This window comes from Diabrotica undecimpunctata, chromosome 3 (assembly GCF_040954645.1).
Source record: "Diabrotica undecimpunctata isolate CICGRU chromosome 3, icDiaUnde3, whole genome shotgun sequence".
Lineage (NCBI taxonomy): Eukaryota > Metazoa > Arthropoda > Insecta > Coleoptera > Chrysomelidae > Diabrotica > Diabrotica undecimpunctata.
The window spans coordinates 154,726,157-154,745,451 of record NC_092805.1 but is presented as its reverse complement, the minus strand read 5'-3'; the positions used below and the strand labels follow the sequence as shown (position 1 = coordinate 154,745,451).

Genomic DNA, 19,295 nt, shown 5'->3' with positions numbered 1-19,295 from the left:
AAACAGTATTTTATGTAATAAAATAGAAAAAAGCAGGAGTTAATGATAGAGGTAACATCGAAACACATGGAACAAATAAAATAGGTCTGTAATAATCCATAATCCTAAAAAAGAGGCCCTTACATGATTTTAACATCGACACTAGCTTTAATTTTTTAGCGTTTACTGCCTTATCTACCTTTCTTCCTTATTTTTTTTGATGATAAGTCTCCTGGCTAGAAACGAGTGTAACGAAGTTAAACTAGGTAACCTGGCTTAGGAATATAAACTAATGATGTGAACAGAGGCTAACTTCGCTAACTTTTGAGAAAGGTTGTGAGTAAAATTTAAACCTAAATAATGGATTAATTTAAATATAAATGAAATCATGTTACTTAAAAGAAGAGGTCTTCTCAAAAAATCAATTATGTAAATCAAAACAAAGTATTTATCAAAATAATTAAAATTCAAATTGTGATAAACTGTTTTTTATTACTTCATATTTCAACCTATACATTTTTCTTTATCAACAAGGCACCTATTGGCAACTATTTTAGTAAAGTATTCAGCCGATAGCCGTTTAGTTCTAGTCCGTTCAGGATCAGTAAAGTTTACTCTGTACATTCCTAAAAATGACCTAGAATATAAAAAATAGCGATTTTTAATATATTTTATTTGTTATTGTATGCATGCTTACGTATAACCTGACATCCATTCCCAATCATCGATAATACTCCATGCTGTGTAGCCTATTAACTTAATATTATCTTCATAAATGGCATCCAAGCAGCTACTTAAATATTGCTGAAATTAAATTTAAATATGTATATACAAAGATTTACAGATTTCAGCAAGAGCTTTGCTATGGCTTTGATGAACTGAAACGACGAATATATACTAAAATAAACGCAAAAGGAGCATAGTTTGTCAAACCTTTCGTAAATGAATTAGTATCAATATATATGTATTATACGTGTATTTCCTACGTCTTTAAATATAAAGAAGTTCGTGTTCCTTCAATAATAAAATATCGGCGGGACCCAGGTCTACCTGGTCTTACGATCTGTGTTATGTTACAAACACCAGTCCGTTATCCCCACCTCCAGGGAGAAAAGGTGAGCACAGGTAGAAGAACTCGACCTCTCACGTAGACAGGTAGCCGCCGAGGAGATCTTCTCTCCCACTTTTAAATCGCCAATAGTGGGTAAGTGCCGCAATCATACGCCCTTAATGGGGAAAGGACGTATAAGGGTCGCAGCTCGTTTAACCTCACTTTGGTTCTGTGGAATAAAAGTAGAGTGGTCCCACGAGAGTTTCGTCTCGGAAACTAGGAGTGTAGACTGATGACCGTAACGCCGAAGCGTCCTGCGTACGTTTCTACAAACCCGACACCTCGAACGATTACTCTCTACCTCTCATCGCTTCGCATTGGTCGCCTCTTAAGACGAGCAGGGATATCTGGCCCCGGAAGTATTCTTATCTCTGCTTGCTGGACGGAATATATCTTCAGGCAGTCGGATAGATACAAACTCCTACAGGGAAAGTCAAATAATGGTCCTGCTATTTCCTATTTCTCAAGTGGTAAGCTAAAAAACCACTACTACTACTACTACCACTGATCTGTTCCGCGCTGCAATAAATAAAGTAAAGATAGCCGTGATGATCGCCAACATCCGGAACGGATAGGCACTTTAACCCATTAACGCCGAGAAAAAAAAATTTTTGAATTTACGATTTTTTTTTTGAACTTTCATAAAGAAAGGTGTAAAAATAACCTACGTTTGGAAAAAAATAAATTTTTGTTTCAAAATATACAAAAAACATGCTGTCACCATATGGGCCCTGTAGGCGTTCCAGGGTATACACAAAGTATTATCTGGTGTTTGTGTGAAATTTCATAAAACATTCTAAACATAAACCAACATCGCACTTGATACACATTGTACGCAATTTGCTTATACAATTGAACCCGGCACATCTTCTTCTTTTTCCTTCTGGCACTACTACTACGTAATGGTTTAGCCCATCAAATCTGACATCGTCTCCAACACGGCTGTTACTTCCAGCGGCTTTAGGCATTCGACCTGGACCATTAGCTGTAGTTTTGTAATTTGCCAAATATGTCTAAAAATCACAGTAACATGTAGGACTACGTAAATATGTAGTAAATTATAACATTACCTGAGCAATACTTCGCCTAAACTCCAACTGGCTGATATGCTCCATACCCATTTGCTTTCAAAGGAGGTTAGCACCAGTGAATAAGTTGTCTATAAAGAAGTTATAGCGGAGATCTTTTTTGGCTCCTAAATTTTCAATCATGTGTACAAGTGGAGCAGCACGTTTTCCGAATATACCATCATAACCTTGTTTGTTTATTATACTTTTTCCTTGATAAATTTCGAAATTTATCAGGTATCCACTATTGGTGTTCAAACACCATACTTTATACCCGAACCTTATAGGTTTTCCGCGTATAAACTGTTTACATCCATGCCTTCCTTAGTATTTTATCATGGACCCGTCATACGAAAGGTTTTGTCCGGGTATAAAATGCTCTAGAAACTTTTGTTTTAAGTGATCAACTATGGGACGTAATTTATACATTTTGTCATTGTAGTCAATACTTTCGTTACTAGCAAAATGCAAACATCGGCAAATTTGTAAAAATCGGTCGCGTCTCATAGATTCTGCAACTAGAACGTTTTTCATGTCTTTCGAGTTTTCCCAATAGCTTCGATTTGTTGGCAATACATTGTAACCACTTACAATTAGAATTGCAATGAAAACTTTTATCTCTTCTACAGACAAATTTAGATCCGGTAGATTTTTGAGAAGTGAATAATTTCTTGTTCCCTTTATTATCTCTTGAATAAGTTGTTTTGTAAAAAACAACTCAAATAATTGAACTGAACTCAAACTTTGATATCACGAGTAATTCGATGTTGGAAAGGGATAATTAGGATAAACAAGATCCGCCTCAATGAATTCACTTTTCTCTGATTTAGTTAGTCCTGAATTTGCTTTAGCGTCACTTTGTACCACAGTAGGTAATTGCTCATTTGCTAAACCTTCAGATGTGTCCTCCACTCTCGTACCATTTGAAAATACAACTTCAGCTGGAGCTAACAGTTGACGACTACTCAAATTTTCAACAGTTCCACCCTCATCTTCATCCCCTGAATCCTCATCGATCAAATCTTGACAGTCAGGTGGCTGTATGTATATATCAGTGACTTCGTTATCAGATTCGTAGGCGATATCTGACGCTTCTTGAAGAGTTATTCCTCTGAAACTAAAATTATCAAAACTATAGGCTAATACATATTGTTCGTAGTACGCCTACTGGTCCCATATGGCGACAGTGACGTTTACGACGAAATTATGAAAAACTAGAATCATATATTTAGAAAATCAACAAACAGTATTGCGAAAATACGTTTTTTAAATAAAATCGATCGCCTAGATATACAATAAAATAAATAAGATCGACATAATTTAACTTACCATAACGGGATGTCCATATTTTCGTCGTCGAAAATAATCTGTCCAATAAAAAATAGCAGAACCTCTCACTCGCGAGTACAACAAGCAACTGATCTTGTGAGGGGCATCCGATGAGCATTTCGAACGATTAGGTCTCAGTCAGTGGCGTTCAAATTAAATTTGTCAGTTAGTACACGCACATAAATAGAGGGCGGTTTTGTGTCCCCATATGGGACCCGTGGGCGTTAATGGGTTAAGAAGAAGAAGAAGAAGCTAAAAAAAGCGCCATCTATTTTGATGGCCTTAAACGAAAACGATTTACTACTAACGCTCTTGTCATTCTGAACTATACGAAATTTGTAAACGATTTACAGTATATCTGTACATCTTTAAATGAACGAGATACATATTAAGATCAGGGTCGTAAGTGATGGCAAAAATATTCAGTTGGTCTCTACTATGGTCTAAATGCCATAGTAAACCTAAAAAATAGGGATATATCATGAACTTGCCAGTGCAAGAGACAAGATGAAAGGAAAAAATTACGAAGTACGGAAAAAAAACTCAAAAAGAAGAAATATGACACAAACATAGAATTCTTAAACGTCTAGCTATTTTAAATATAAAAATAAGTACCTACAATAATAAAAATATATACATACCTCATAATAGTTAATTCGACGGTAGTCTTTCAAAATCCCAGTAGTATCAGAAAAACCATTTTCTGTTATAAAAATTTCAACATCCCCATAGTTTTTCCTAATCCAGTTCAGAAAATGTCTTAATCCTTCTGGAACGACCTGGTAAAAGCCGAAATACAAATTTTGATTTTCAAACAATATTTAAAGCAATGGAATTTGGATGAAAAAGTGGATTGGTAGGCGAGTGCCAGGCACACATGCCTGTGCCAGGAACTAGCATACCAGTTAACGTACACACTTGCCAGTTTAGGGACAGTATCTGGTGCTTGCTAGGTACTGGTGAGCCATTGTGCTAGTAACAGGCATGTGTATATCTGGCTTAAAGCCAGATACACACATGCCAGTAAATTGGGAAAGTAGCTGCTATGCCCAGCTGCTTGCTGGATCAGTAATTCGCAAGCACAAAACACATTTGCTAGTAATTGGCATGCCAGTAGCTCGCTTGTCTGTACTGGCAAGGCGAAAAAGCAGGGTAGATTTTAACACATGCTAGTGCTAGTAAATAATCAAGTCGTTTTCATCTGAAACTAAAGTACTTGTTTTGTAATTAAAAGTTTTTGAGTTTTTAACAAAAAAGGGGATCCATGAAAGGTATTTGGAATGAATTCAACAAGCAAATATTGCTGATCATTGAACACAGATATTGTTAGACATTTATTAATAAATCTGAAGCGGAATTTAAAAAAAAAGTCGGTGAGAAATTGGATTGGTAGGCGAGAAAATCTTGGAGCAATTTTTTATTTTGGTCTTTATCTCCTTCATAGTAATACCTTCACCCATTTTCTCTTGAATTTTTGTGCATTGCCGCGGGCTATCTTATTTTTATATAGAGATGATTTAGAATTCCAAACACACTCCAATTCTCTATATATATAGCAATAAATTTGATGGTTTTTTCATCACCCCAACGAAACATTTTTTAAATTACATAACAAGTTTAAAAAAAAAATGAATAATTTTTATCACCAACACGACAAATCTGACAATTATCTGCTAGCTACTGGCATGCCCGTAGCAGTAACGCGCATTCACACATGCCAGTGACACTCCCCACGCGTGCGCCTTGCATCTCACAGCATGCTACTAGCAAGAAAAATTAAATTCTTTGCGATTAGCTAGAATGCCAGGAACCAGGAACTAGCATGCCAGTTAACGTGCACACTTGCCAGTTTGGGGACAGTAGCTGGTGCTTGGTAGGTACTGGTATGTCATTGTGCTAGTAGCAGGCGTGTGTATCTCCGGCTTAACTCACGTTATTAATAAGTAAAGACTAATATTATGGAAGATAAGATTAAAAGTAAATAAAAAGGCACATAATATTACATAAAACATGATCTAATCACAATTCTAAGGTGCAAAAAACCTAATGCCATATATATGCCATAAAAAGAAAGAAAAAACGTAATGAGGTCAAAACCGCACTTCGCAAAATCGGTATCAATAAAGAAGAGTCAAGATTATTGATCTATTAACAATTAGGAGGAAATGCGAAGAAATAGAAATTAATGGTTCTAAAGAACAGGAAAATGTAGTAGTGACAAAAGCATAAATTGTAATAATAAGAGCCAATATCTCCGACTTGACTTCAAAGAAAATCAGTAGAGGTTTCTCATCTACTTTCATATCTTCTTTTTTCTTTAGATGCCTATCTGTGAAGATAATGAACTAAGTTTGGACCGGGTTCATTGTGAGTCCCGTTTCTACACCACCTTGTTACTTTTACTAAAGTCAATGACAAGCCATTTAATAGCGCAGCAAACACAAAGTTTGTAAAACAGAGCAAAACACAAGTTGTAAAAAAAAAACACATAAAATATTATTCTTACCCAAAACCAATCTGCGCTACCCATTTCCCATTCAGGTTTGTGCCAGGTGACAATGTTTTGATCCGCTTCATATGATGGATTACCTGGCGGAGGCTCCTCGGTAGAATTGACCATATTCGTGGAATAATGGTTTAATGCAAAGAAATCGTAAGTTCCTTTAATGTAATTAATTTCTTCTTTTGTCAATTCGGGTAAACGAGATTTTTCCAAACCTTCAAGTTTGCTTCTGTAGGCTATACGATCTTTTACCAATTGTGGCCAATCACCATTGTAGATTGGGTTTGCATATATACCTATCTAAACATAAGATATAAGTCTGTTAATGGATAAATGCGCTATCTTTGCAATGGAATAACGTTGATAAAATTATATTTATATACACAGATTATGTGTTTAATAATAAGTGTTTAATAATATTGTATCTGTACACTTCTTGATGTAGTAATGATATATTTATATTTTTTTTCCTTTTAAAAGGAAATAACATAAGTTTTACTTAAAACATAAAATTGTTAAAATTAATGACAAACGTCATGATGGCCACATAGGCTTTCACCTCTTCAAGGAAAAGTATTGTGTACTGTGAGTACTATGGCTGTGGACTGGAAGATGTGGTAGAGCTGCGTTTTAACAATTTACAGTCTATTCCATGCAGTTACTACTTATCTAGTTCTCTGGGTTGTTAGGAATGGCTCTTAGATTGGCGTTTTTGCAATTACATTCGATTGCCTGCGATATTTTAGTGGGATTGTTTCTAAGATATTCCAGTACTCATCAGGAAGTTCGGTGCCCGCTGTGTTTAGATGTTTAGTGGGCGGGAATGGGAATTTGTCCTCTATAGTGGTATGTCTTTTTAAATATTATGCGATTTTAAACACGTTTTAGAACGAGACAATTTTGGAAAACATCCATAAATAGTTCATAAATAATTAGTTTACTTTCAACAGCAATACTAGTAAAATAAACAGGTTCCCCTGTTTTCCAATGTATTAACACGATACGAATAAATATAAATACTTACAAAAAGGAATAGAAATATTAGCCAGTGTTTTCCTTATATAATACCAAAGTATTGTTTACAAGTAAAACAAGAAAGAACAGTTGAAGTTAAGAAATTGATAAAAAAAACATACTGATTGAAACTGGAAGAGTATTGAAGAATTACACTATTTTAAACGTGTTTTAACGTATTATCCTAAAGTTTTGGAAAAAATTTCAAAAGCATATAACTTTGACCACAATAATTTTATATTTTTATTAAATTATTCAACAATTTAACTTAACTATCCTTATTATAAATCAAAATTCAAATGACAGACAAGGGAACATTATTTTCGATTTGCCTAATAATTCCCCTGGCACGTTGCATCATCCTTTGGACGACCTCGGCGTCAATTTCTCTAATTTTTGTATATATGCGGCGTCTTAACTGTTCCTGATTTTGTGCTTCCCATCCGTTATTATAGACTTTCCGACTTAATATTGCCCAGAACTCTTTAATTAGACAAGCCTGAGGTAGGTTGGGGGGGATTGTCTGCTTTCTGTACAAAGGTAATGTTGTTAGTTTCGTACCAGTCCCTTGTGATCCCCGCTTAATGATATGAAGCAAAATCTGGCCAAAAGACTATTTGATCATTTGCATCATGTGTGTTCACAAACTGAAGCAATTTAGAGAGACATCTTTGAATATAAATATTTGCGTTTAAGGCTTCGCCTCGAACAACACCAATGTAGGGCTGTGAGATAAAGCCAGCCTCAGAAATTGCACACCATACCAAAATTTTGTCCTCAAATTTTTTCTTACTTTTGAATTTTATTTCATCAGGTACATTTTCGTAATCGTTCGTGTAAAACCCATCGTTACCCTTCATCTCAGAGTTGGACAAAGTAAATATTTTTCATCGTCCATCACGATCAACTTGTTGACGAAATGCACTCGCCATAACGCGCGGCAACATCTCGGAATTCTCTCTAATTGATCCTCTGTGTATTTTGGAGCTTTCCTTCTTTTCCGGTAGATAATATTCTTACTCGATAGGGTCTTGTGTACTGTAGTCTTTCCAATAAGAAATCTTCTGGCCAGTTTTCGCTGTGAGACCCCAATTTTGTTCTTAGCTGCTTCAATCAGTCTTGCCTCTCTATATGGTTCAAAATCCGCGGTCGGCCACTTTTACGCAAGTTAACACATGGTATCCCTTCTTCACATTCTCTGATTGTGCGATAAATTGTCGATTTGCTTATGTTTTGATCTCGATAAATATTAACAATATCTCGTTTCGACATTCGCCCAACCATATTATAAACACCTCAACGAATATCAATTTTATAAGACAGTTTGCAGAGCACAAACCAAAATATCCTGCTTTGTTTATTAAAGTCAATAACTAATGACATTTCAATTCCATTGCCTTCTTTGTTAAATGCATTTTGCTTCTCAATCAGACCAGGTGAAATTTTTCCCAAAACTTTAGAACCATACGTTAGAACAAAACAAATTTGGAAAACATCCACCTTCAGACAAGTTCATAAATAATTACTTTACTTTCAATAACAATAATGTAAAATAAACAGGTTCGTCTGTTTTCCTATTTAACAACACGATATGAATAAATATAAACAGTTACAAAAAACAATAAAACATGGACCAGTTTTGTCCTGGTATAATACCAAAAGTTTACAAGTAAAATCAGTTGATCTAAAAAAAAAAAAATTAATAGAAACACGTTATGATTTAAACTGGAAAATTATTGGAGAATTGAGCTTTTTTAAACACGTTTTAAAATGAGATAATTTTGAAAAATATCCACCTGCAGACAAAAATATCCACCTTAGATTTACCACACACCGCTCGTAGGAGTCTGTCTCTTTTTCTTACCCTGTTTAGGGTGTTTCGTAGGTCAGCGTTCCAATTGAGTGTCTTTGTAAATTCGACACCTAAGTAGGACACTGATGGTCTAAAATCGAGCTTTTCTCCATTTTTGGTATGTGGTTTTCCTGTTCCACCATTGGGCGGGACATTTGGGGTTTTTGTATAGGATTAATTGAATTTAGATTTCTCCATTTGTTGCAACATTCGATTATTATGTCGAGTTAAGCTTGTGCCTTTTTGAATAAAGGTTAACCCTAAGTTGACCTGAGTAGAGCAAGGCAGTTTCACCAGCGTATCACAGAATACTCCTAGATAAGGTGTGGGAGGCGGTGAAGTCACTTGGAGCAATTATTAAGCCTTGTAGAACTCCTGCAATAGGAGTGAATGAGGTGGAAAGTTGGTTCTTGACTTTAACCCGTATAGTCCAAGCAGTTAGATAAAATCGAATTATTCTTAGGAATGAAATGGGCATTGCGGGTCGGTGAAGTTTTTTGGTCACTCCAGTATGCCCTAACAAGTCGAATGCTTTTTGTACATCTAAAAAGATGCCAATAGCTTGCCTGTTGTGCTTATTTCTTGTCTAAGAAATGAAAGACGCTGCTTCCATAATGTATTTTGTGTGGAATGAGCAGTTCTGCACCCAAATTAGAAGGGATGATGCTGTATGTTTCTTGGTGTTCTACGAGTCTTTACTTAAGGATCTTTTCGTAGATCTTTCTTTCAATGGTAATAGGTATTTTTTTTTAAATTTACCTAAGTAAACCTACATTAAATTCTACAAAAATAATGCAGTTAATAAAGTTGTAGTTATATTCTTTAAATTACTAATCAACTTAAAAACTTTACCGTATTTTTAAATATCAAAAATCACTCTTTAATAAGGCTATCTTTAATAATAATGAGTTGATTTTTGTTTGTTACGATCTGCAGTTCTTCGGTTCCTCGGATGCTAAAGAATTTAAATATGTAAAATACAACTTACATCGAACTGAAGACCCCTCTCTACAGCTGCTTTATCTTCTTCACTGTCACTTCCAGGTTCGTAAAACAATGAATCTAAGATTATTGTAACTTTACCTAAAACACCATATATGCCAATTAAGTTATGTTTTTACTCGACACAACTGTATAGACGAGTTTGACAGTCGAAATGTATAGTATAAGATATTACAAAAAGACTCTCATCTAGGGATTTATCAATATTTTAGTGGAACTATTTAAAAAAAAACAATCAAATCGACAAACTCATTATTTTACTTATAACTTAAAAACTTTAGAGGTTTGACGTCAACAGACAACTTTGTCAGAAAAAAAAAAGATAAGCAAAGGTAACTTAACAATGAAGTGCTCACTTAGAGGAGTTTGTTATCTGCGAAATAATTTTAAGTCCGTTTCAGACTTTTCCTTATTTTCAGCAAATAATATTTCAACAGAAAAGTTCTTTCGCTGACGAAGTCTAGAACATCGATGATTGGAATAGGTCACAAAAAATTAAACTCGTTACTAATAAAGAAGATACCAAATTAAAGAAGAAAAAAAATTAGATACCTTGTTGTTTTTCTCTGAATTCTTTGTCGTATATGTGGTAAGCTCTAGCGTGAGCGAGAAGGATATTTTTGACACAAATGTATTCACCCACGCCGTTTGAGTTAACATTTGGAGGAAATACCCCCGTGCCATACCCTGGACGACACACTTGTTTTGGTTCGTTAATAGTAGTCCATAATTTAACTGAGTCACCAAACAACTGATAGCAAAGCCTAGCATAGTCGCCAAAAATATCTATAATCGTTTCGTTGAGCCAACCGTTCATACTCTCATGTAAAGCTTGAGGCAAATCCCAGTGATTGATCGTAACAAGAGGTTCTATTTTGTTGGCTTTTAATTCGTTTAGAAGATTCTTATAATATTGTACACCTGGTTCGTTAATTTGATCAATTAACCCAGTCGGAAGTATTCTAGACCAAGCAATCGAAAAGCGGTAGTGATCTAAGCCCATTGCTTTAACCAGAGCTACATCTTCTTTATATTTATGATAAGAGTCGCATGCTACAGCAGGAGAAGATCTATCAGCCATTCTCTCTGGATAAACTCTGGTAAAGGTATCCCATACGGATTCGGATTTACCATCTTCGAGAGCACCACCTTCGATTTGAGGAGCAGCATTAGCCACGCCAAATTTAAAGTTTTTTGGAAAACGGTGAGAGTTGATTGAATCATCTGCCGTCCTAAAAATATAGAATTTATATTATTGAAGTATATATATATAAACAGAAATAAATAATTAAAGCTTTAAACACATGAGATTAGTATTTCTCATTTTTTTTTTATTTGAACACAAAACCACATCAACCGCGCGAAATTATTAGATATAACATTAGACATAATAAACACAAGAAATATTACATTAAATAAAATTGTATAAATTAATGTGTTTTAAATAAGTTAACATTGTTGGGGTTTTTTTTGGTAAGAACTGTTTTGGTTGACCAATTCTTGATGAGTTGAATGAGATGAAGACGGTTAATAATAATTTTATTTCTTCTGTTTGAAGGAGTATCCAGTCCAGCATTTATTATTGGGCAGATTGCATATTCTTCTCAATAATTTTACCATGTATTAGTACAGTGGATTTTAATCAGGTTCTTTAGACCGGTGTTTAAATAACTTTTCAGTGCGATTTGAGCACATTCGACTTTAGTTTTGCCAGTTTGTCTGCTTTTTCATTTTCGTAGATAAATTTACCACATTTTTGCTAGGATGTAGTAAATAATTTTGCATATACTTATATGTTTTTGATATGTATTACTCACTCATACAGCTCCGAGATTAGTATTTAATGCAATTAGCTTAGCTTCTAGCTCCGTTTTTATGAACACAGGTACTTCGCCACTGACCTGCTTTATTATTTTGTTTTTTGGAAATAAAATATCTTAGGGCCTTATTAATTTATAAGAAGTTTTAACTTTTCTAAATTGGTATAAAACCCATTAGGATTCCACTGTAAAATAAAGGAATCAGACATGTTAGAATTCCGCCTGAGGTAGTTGTTCACCTTGTTAAATTTCAATTTCTTTAAATTTAAAACCTTTGACTAGACTGTATTTTCACGTTAAACCTCAGTCTAAGAAATTATTTTTTAAACGCTTTAAATATATCAAGTATGTGTACTTAGAAGTCTCTCTTTTCTTAATAAATTATGTTTGGGTTAGAATCGTCATAAGTTCCTATAAACTTGCGCGGTTCTTTCTTAAACTACTTTATTTTAGTGTGAACCTTACATATTCACTCTTAGAATTTTATAAGTTTTTACCCTGACTAAAGTGAAGTGGTAAAATATTTTTATGGGAACAGAACCACCCCTTCTTTCAATTTGCTTGGCTCGAAATTATAAAAGAGCAAAACCCAATTTCAGTCTCAATCAGTTTTTTAGTCTTCTACCGAATATGCATTTAGACGTTAACCCTAGAATACTAACCTTATTTTTACCTTCATTTATACTAACCATCGTAAAATTTACGCTGAGAAAAAAAATGTGGTCACTGAAAAAGTATTTTATTTAACGTAATTTTACAAATTATTTTGAACAAAGAGATGTTTCTAAAACCTGAAAATCACAAAAACATATAAATTCTAAATTTTAGAACTACACTGCTGACAACAAAGGGCGCGATGTTCACCACAAAATGGACGTCGGCAGTGTTCGCAATGATGAGTTGTCATTCGACGTTTTTTAGACGGACAAAATTGACACATGGCACGTTTTGACACAGTAGGGCATATTCGTTCTTGCTGCGGCTCCAGATTTAAAATATTTTCAATAAGTAACTTTACCGAGCGGTTCAAAGTTGGCCAATTTACACGATGCTGTAGCCAAGGTTTAGTCAGTTGTTCAGACAAAATGGCCATAAATTTTTTTCTGGTGATGGTTTTTTTCTGCTGTCGTTGTTGGTTATGATTATAAATTATCCAAGAGTTTATGCAAGCTATATTTAACATGCCAAGAATAGGCAAAGAGGCCATCTTCGTGTTTTTCTGGAAATATTCATGTTTCCGCACATTTGGTCAAATGTGTCTACTCCGTACTTGGTTGCATTATAAAATTTAATGATATCTGGCGTTCCTGTTCGATCACATTCTACTGGACCATTGTGGATTGTCGACAGAAGAAGCACACACTTATTTACTTTTGTCTTATAGGATACCATTGTTTTTTCACCATCAAAGCAAAATAAGGAATGACCAATTTCACGATTTTTGAGATTTATCATCTCGGGAGGTATTTCTCTTTTATTTTGCCGTAGGGTACCAACAATAGTTAAATCGTAAGGAGGTTTTAAGAGCTCCGTTGCTAGTGGTACTGACGTAAACCAATTATCCATGGTTATGTTACGCTTACTTCCGTATACACCTTGAGTTAATTGTTTTACATAATATTCTCCTAGAGGCTGTCCATTGGTTTTAGTTCCCTTTCCTAAATACAATTCTGCATCGAACATATATTTGGTACCTACGTCACACAGCATTACTATTTTCAGTCCATATTTGGCTGGCTTGTTTGGGATATACATCCGGAAAGGACATCTTCCCCTAAAAGCCAGTAGCTGCTCATCGATTGTTAGGTATGATCCGGGCTTATAGGACGTTTTGCAGTTCTGTATAAGATCATCCCATATTTCACGAATGGCTGCTAATAGGTCTGTTTCCTTTCTGTGTGGTCTAGATCTTTTATCATCAAAACGTAAACATTCTACAAGAAATTCAAATCTTTCCCGGCCCATAGTTGCTTTATATATCGCACCAGAAATTTTGTCATCAAACATTTGTCTTGTCGCTAAATGATTGTCTTTTTGGGCAGCAGCAAAAATAAGTAGTCCTAGGAGTGCATGCAATTCGTCAATATTCACTTTCGAGTTTGTAAGTTTTTCGACTTTATATTTTTGTGCCCTAACAGAAATTTCGGCATTTGTATATTCTAGAATTTTTTCCAGTGAATTTGGACTCATAAAACAATGAAAAGCATCTAAGGGAGTTTGTGCTTCCTTGGTTTTATTAGTGGGGCCTTGAACAAAATGTACGAAATTACGTTTTGGAGTTTTAGTTGCGGCCTTTGGTTGAGAGGACCATCTGTGTCCATTTTTACCTTTTAGACTCGACGGCAACCGAATTTGCTTCTCTTTGGCTGCAATTTCTGGAGATTTTTCTTCTTTTGGTAGAGTTTGCTGAGCAGGACATTTATTTTCCTTGTCGATTTTAGAGCCATTACTTTCTTTTCTTGGAAACACTGAAGTAAACTGTTTTTCCAACTCATTACTCTTTTTAGAACTTCTTTTTCTTTTCTTACTAGTGGATGGCAAGTCATGGTCGGAATCTGAGTCGTTTTCGCTTGATGGTTCGAACTCTGATTCAGATGGACTGAATGCTTCTAAAACGACATCTTCTGTTTCAGATCCACTTTCCGATTTATCAGAATTGTTATCTGATTCATCTGGCCAAATTTCTTCCAGGCACAATTGCAACTCAGCTTCCAACTCCCGCTACGTGAGCGGCCTGTGCATGTCTCTCTGTTTCATATTCATATTTCACACTAAAAAAAAAATAAAAACTGATAATAAAAAAATAACTGATAATAAAAAAATAAAAACTGACAATAAAAAAAAATAAAAACTGACAATATCGTTGTTTTTGGCAATTATAACGTTACCACTTACCTTCGTAATATTTACGAAGCTGTGCTCATTTGCAGGTACTTCACTAATAGTGTAGGCGTCACTGTACTTGTAAAACGTTTCGATATACACTAATGTAAGAATAGATGAGCGGGCGAGAGATACTGGTGTACCCCTTCCACAATATCCTACAACAATGACATTGGCGTGGTAAAAATTACGATGGTTAGTATTCTAGGGTTAATATAGTTTAGTCGTGATCGAGAACTCACATTTTATGATGTAGTAAGTTAATCATCCTCTGTTTTTTAATTCCAGTATTAAGAGATTCTCAAAATACAAACATTAGTTTATTAGATTAAGAGATTATATTTCTGTCATATATTTATAGAGTCACAATGGCAAATCCCTTTTAACGCCGCTAGACACTTCTAGACCATTTCTTTTAAATTTTCTGCCCAGAAGGCAATACACCTCCTACTATCATCTGGTTATTTGCCAAAAAGGCATGATCAAACTGTGAGAACATTAAACCTCATTTCTTTATCGATACATTCGAATATCCATCCGTTTTTTTATGTTAGCATCTGTGATCCTACGGGGCACTAAACTTTAACGTGAGTTTTAATGAGTCTATTGACCATTCTGCTTTTTAATTTTGTTTTACAGGATTATATTAAACATAAAGTGCTAATAAACATTTTGTTTAATCGATCTTTTCCGTTTTTTTTTTCTCTACGAGATGAGCGTTTAGGGGAGAGCCAGTGGGTAAAAGTGGTTAATTATTTGCATCTCTCTTGGGGTTTCAAAATTGACACTTCCAGCAAAATTCAGCAAAAAAAAAAGAAATAATGGTTGCGGATATACCACTAGCTCCATGCCTACTATTCACAGTTCACCCCATGTTCAACTACTCATGTGGTAGGCCCTATTCAAACCGGAGCACTACATGCACCGGTGCCTTCTCCCTCTTATCTTTGTCGCAGCTTTCTTTCTAAAACTTCCTTCTTTCTGAATATTCGAGTCGCCACCTCCAAATTTTCCTTGAATTCGTCTTTTTTCTTATTGTTACCTGCAGTATGCTACTTTATTATAATACACTTTAGTCTCGAATATTTTTCAGCTAGGATATTTTTTGTCCACCAGGAGCCCTTTCTCCTTCGATTTTACTTCTTTATAATTAATTGCAATAATGCTGGACCGAAAAAAAAAATATAATGATTTAGATAAATTATCAAAGCTTAGAAATGTTTTTGAATGCTGGTTATCCACATTACCAGATTCCTCTGTATCCTATGAAATTTGTCCGTCGATAATCAGCTCCTTACTTTCCGTGTTAAGTGCCCATTCAAGCAATGTATTCCTTTAAAATAAGGGAAGTATGGGATAAAGATCTAGGCAGCATGTGACAGTCAAACTCCATATGTGTACAATTCTCAAATATATAGTGGTAAAACCGGAGACCAACTTGAACGCAACCAAGGCAAGCTAGTTATCTTAGAGATGGCAAATGGACTGCAAAGATCAGAAAGAAATGTGACTACCGAAAATTTCTTTACAAGCCTTTGTCATGCAAGGTAACTGGACAAGCAAAACTTAAAATTGGTTGGAACAATTTGAAAAAATAAACCAGAATTTTCATAGGAATTAGTAAATGCGTGGAGTTGAGATGTGGGTGGGTAAAAAGGAAAAATTGTTTCTTTATATTATTCAATAATTCTTGATTACAATAAAACAAAGTCAAGAATAGACACCATGGACAACCTTATACGAACGTACACAGTTAAAAGGCAAATAAGAAGATGATTTGTGACAGTTTTTTATAATATGATTAATATTAGGGCATTAAACTCTTATATGGTGTCATCTAAAGAAAGATTGAAAGACAAAAAAAAGGTTACAAATGAAGCGAATTTTTTAAGCATTTAGGAAAAGAGTTAGGTAGTTGATATTGAAACAAGTGCAGATAAAGCTTTTATAGTACAAAGTCATCCGTAAAAAGCTGGAGAATTAAAATGTGGTGAATGTTAAAAATTCTCCAGAAATTTGGACACAAAATATTTCCAAAGATGTCATAAGTGCAATCGATTTGTTTGTGCAAACAAACAGTTTGTAAAACTAATAATTCTTTATTATAATTTACCAAAAATATTAAGTATATTAGAACTATTAAATTTATTTAATAAATTTAGTGTGTATTTCGTAGAAATAAATAACTATTTGTTTTTACAAATATTATTACTGTTTGATGGAAAGCTTTGGAATCACTATTGACCCATTGGTTACGTGTCACAAAATAAATCTGGTATTATGACGATTAAAAATATTTATTACTTACACTGTCGCCAACCATACGCCCAATATTAATAAAAACTTCATATTCTTTTATGTTCACTCAAGAAAAATAAAATTACAAGTGTAGATTTACTTGTTATTTTACAAATCATTTATTATATCAGTTGATGCCACTTTAAAAACACTTATCGTTAAGGGTACCTAGTAACAGATGTTTGTATTATCATCACTTTTTTGAAAGGATAAATATCTTAAAATAAACCAAAAGAAAAAAAATTTAAAGAATTAATCTTGTACTGAGGGCAGATACTCACCAGACTTCCCAAAACCAAAGTTTCAATTTTATCTTTTTGCCTGATATGGTTCCTAACTTAACGGGCAACGAACGCCGCAAGTAATTAACTACCAAGCAGACCTAGCTTGAACAAGCTGGCTAAACGACCGTTCCCAAAACTTGTGTATCTGGTGGCACAAGTATGGACACTATTGAGTAGTCCAAGTAATGGATAGACACTAGCCGATTTCCACAAAAAACCAAAGGATAACAGCCATACCTTAAAGAAGCTCTAAATAAGATCAGCATATCGTATTTCATTGGACTGTACTTGCACACTACAAGATTGAAAAAACTTCCTCTATGGCCAAAAAGACAGTCCTTAAAATATTTTTAAAACAATTAAAAGCCGCGTATAATTGAAAAACAGTTAAGAGAAGGAAACATTTAGGGCCCAAAATAACTGGAAAACTATCATTAAAACACAATAAGCGAGAGAAACCTGCTTAAGGAAATGTGCATTTCCTTGCACTGAGCTTTCGACATCTTCTTTGATATCTTCTTCAGGGCTTCCGAGATCTCAGTCTCTCGAGCCCCCAGACAATACTACACTAATAACTAACAAATGTATTACTGCCACTGGGAACAGAGAACGGTTTATTAATACCGTCGAAGAGTGAACGGAAGGTTATTCATCTGCATGTTGTTGGAAATGGACGCTAATATTAACCCGTGGGCTACTTTAGTAAAAGGATGCCCTTAGCTTTTAGAAAAAAGAAATCTATTGATAATGGATACAGGGTCGAAGTTATAGTTGAGAATGTACTTTAGTAGATTAAGAGATTCTTCTTTGTAAAGAGAATTTTACGTCTGTCTTTACTATGTCTTAATTTAATAAGAATGTGTTCTTTAAGGCTGAGGGCTTTTACGAGGTTAGTTTGTATCTGTTTGAGTGTGTCGGAATGGTAATTCAAGGAATGGTTGCTACCATTTTTCTTTTCTGTACTAGGTAGTGACTAATATGATATAATTTGTGCGAATAACTCGCATATCTAAAAATGAGATGCTATTTTTAAACTCAAATTTACATGTAAATTGTATATGAGGATCAAAGCAGTTAAAAACTGATAAGGTACTCAACGCCTTGTGCGGTGGAATTTCTAGAATCCAATCGACGACATACCGTTTCACAAAGGGAACTTGAAAATCTAACTTCTTGATACTCTCATTAACAAGATCGTCTAGTACAAAGTTGATTAGAATGGGGGAAATTGTAAATTCCATAGGATTTCCAATAGTTTGACGATAAAACTTGTCATTAAAAATTAAATAATTGGTGTCGAAGGTCAATTTTAATAATTCGGAGAATGTGTTAAACGATACTGAACTGTGGGGTTGGATTTGATTCTAATGGTTGCGGAGGGAAGTTATTATACTGGAAAGTGGAAGATTTTTAAACAAGTATGCCACTTCAAAGCTTGTTAAGACAAAGCCTCTGGGTAATTGAGCTATATTCGTGTTAGGAGAATTTATTGACGATAATATAGGTCTCATACTCATTTGCGGCTTGTAGATTTTGTGAAGACAATAAAACCTGGGAGCATTGCTATTGTAATTAGAGGGATTTGGCTTGTTTCTCGTCATATATACAGTGTGTCCGTAAAGTATGGAATGAATTCGATATTTCCTAAATGAAAAGCCTTTTTAACAAACTCTAAAACACGTCGATTTTTAAATGTAATGTTCTACATTTTACAATAAAATTTCAATATACAAGGTGATACACAATACAGTGATGACGTCATCGGCTCTTTTTTTAAATGTAACACCCTGTATTTTAGGACATTTTTCTTCTTCTTCAAGTGCCATCTCCGCGGCGGAGGTCGGCAATCATCATAGCTATTCGGACTTTTGAGACGGCTACTCTGATGTACATCAGAGCAGCCGTCTGCATGTGCAGTACATCCGTACCAATCTCTCAGGTTGCGCAGCCATGACATTCTACGCCTCCCTATGCTTCTCTTTCCTTGGATCTTTCCCTGCATAATCAGGACATTTTTAGATCGATAAAAATGAGCTGATTTCAAAAAAGTATAATACTCGGGTCTAATGGATATAATTTGAAAGATATGCGCTTAGAAAATAAATTATTTATTATCAATTGCAAAAAAGTTGCCTACTTCTAGTCTTCTCCTA

At 34.6% G+C, this 19,295-nt stretch overlaps 1 protein-coding gene across 1 annotated transcript; it reads right to left on the bottom strand.

Annotated features, from left to right (window-relative positions):
* Positions 1-451: 451 nt before the first annotated feature.
* LOC140437630 (myrosinase 1-like) lies at positions 452-16,987 on the bottom strand. Its single transcript, XM_072527252.1, has 7 exons — positions 16,869-16,987; positions 10,410-11,089; positions 9,844-9,938; positions 5,993-6,289; positions 4,128-4,265; positions 677-783; positions 452-616 (listed from the first exon to the last, which is right to left on the bottom strand). Exons 1-7 carry the CDS (start codon positions 16,907-16,909, stop codon positions 484-486), a joined length of 1,491 nt encoding a protein of 496 aa, XP_072383353.1. The 5' UTR covers positions 16,910-16,987; the 3' UTR covers positions 452-483.
* Between the last annotated feature and the right edge of the window lie 2,308 nt (positions 16,988-19,295).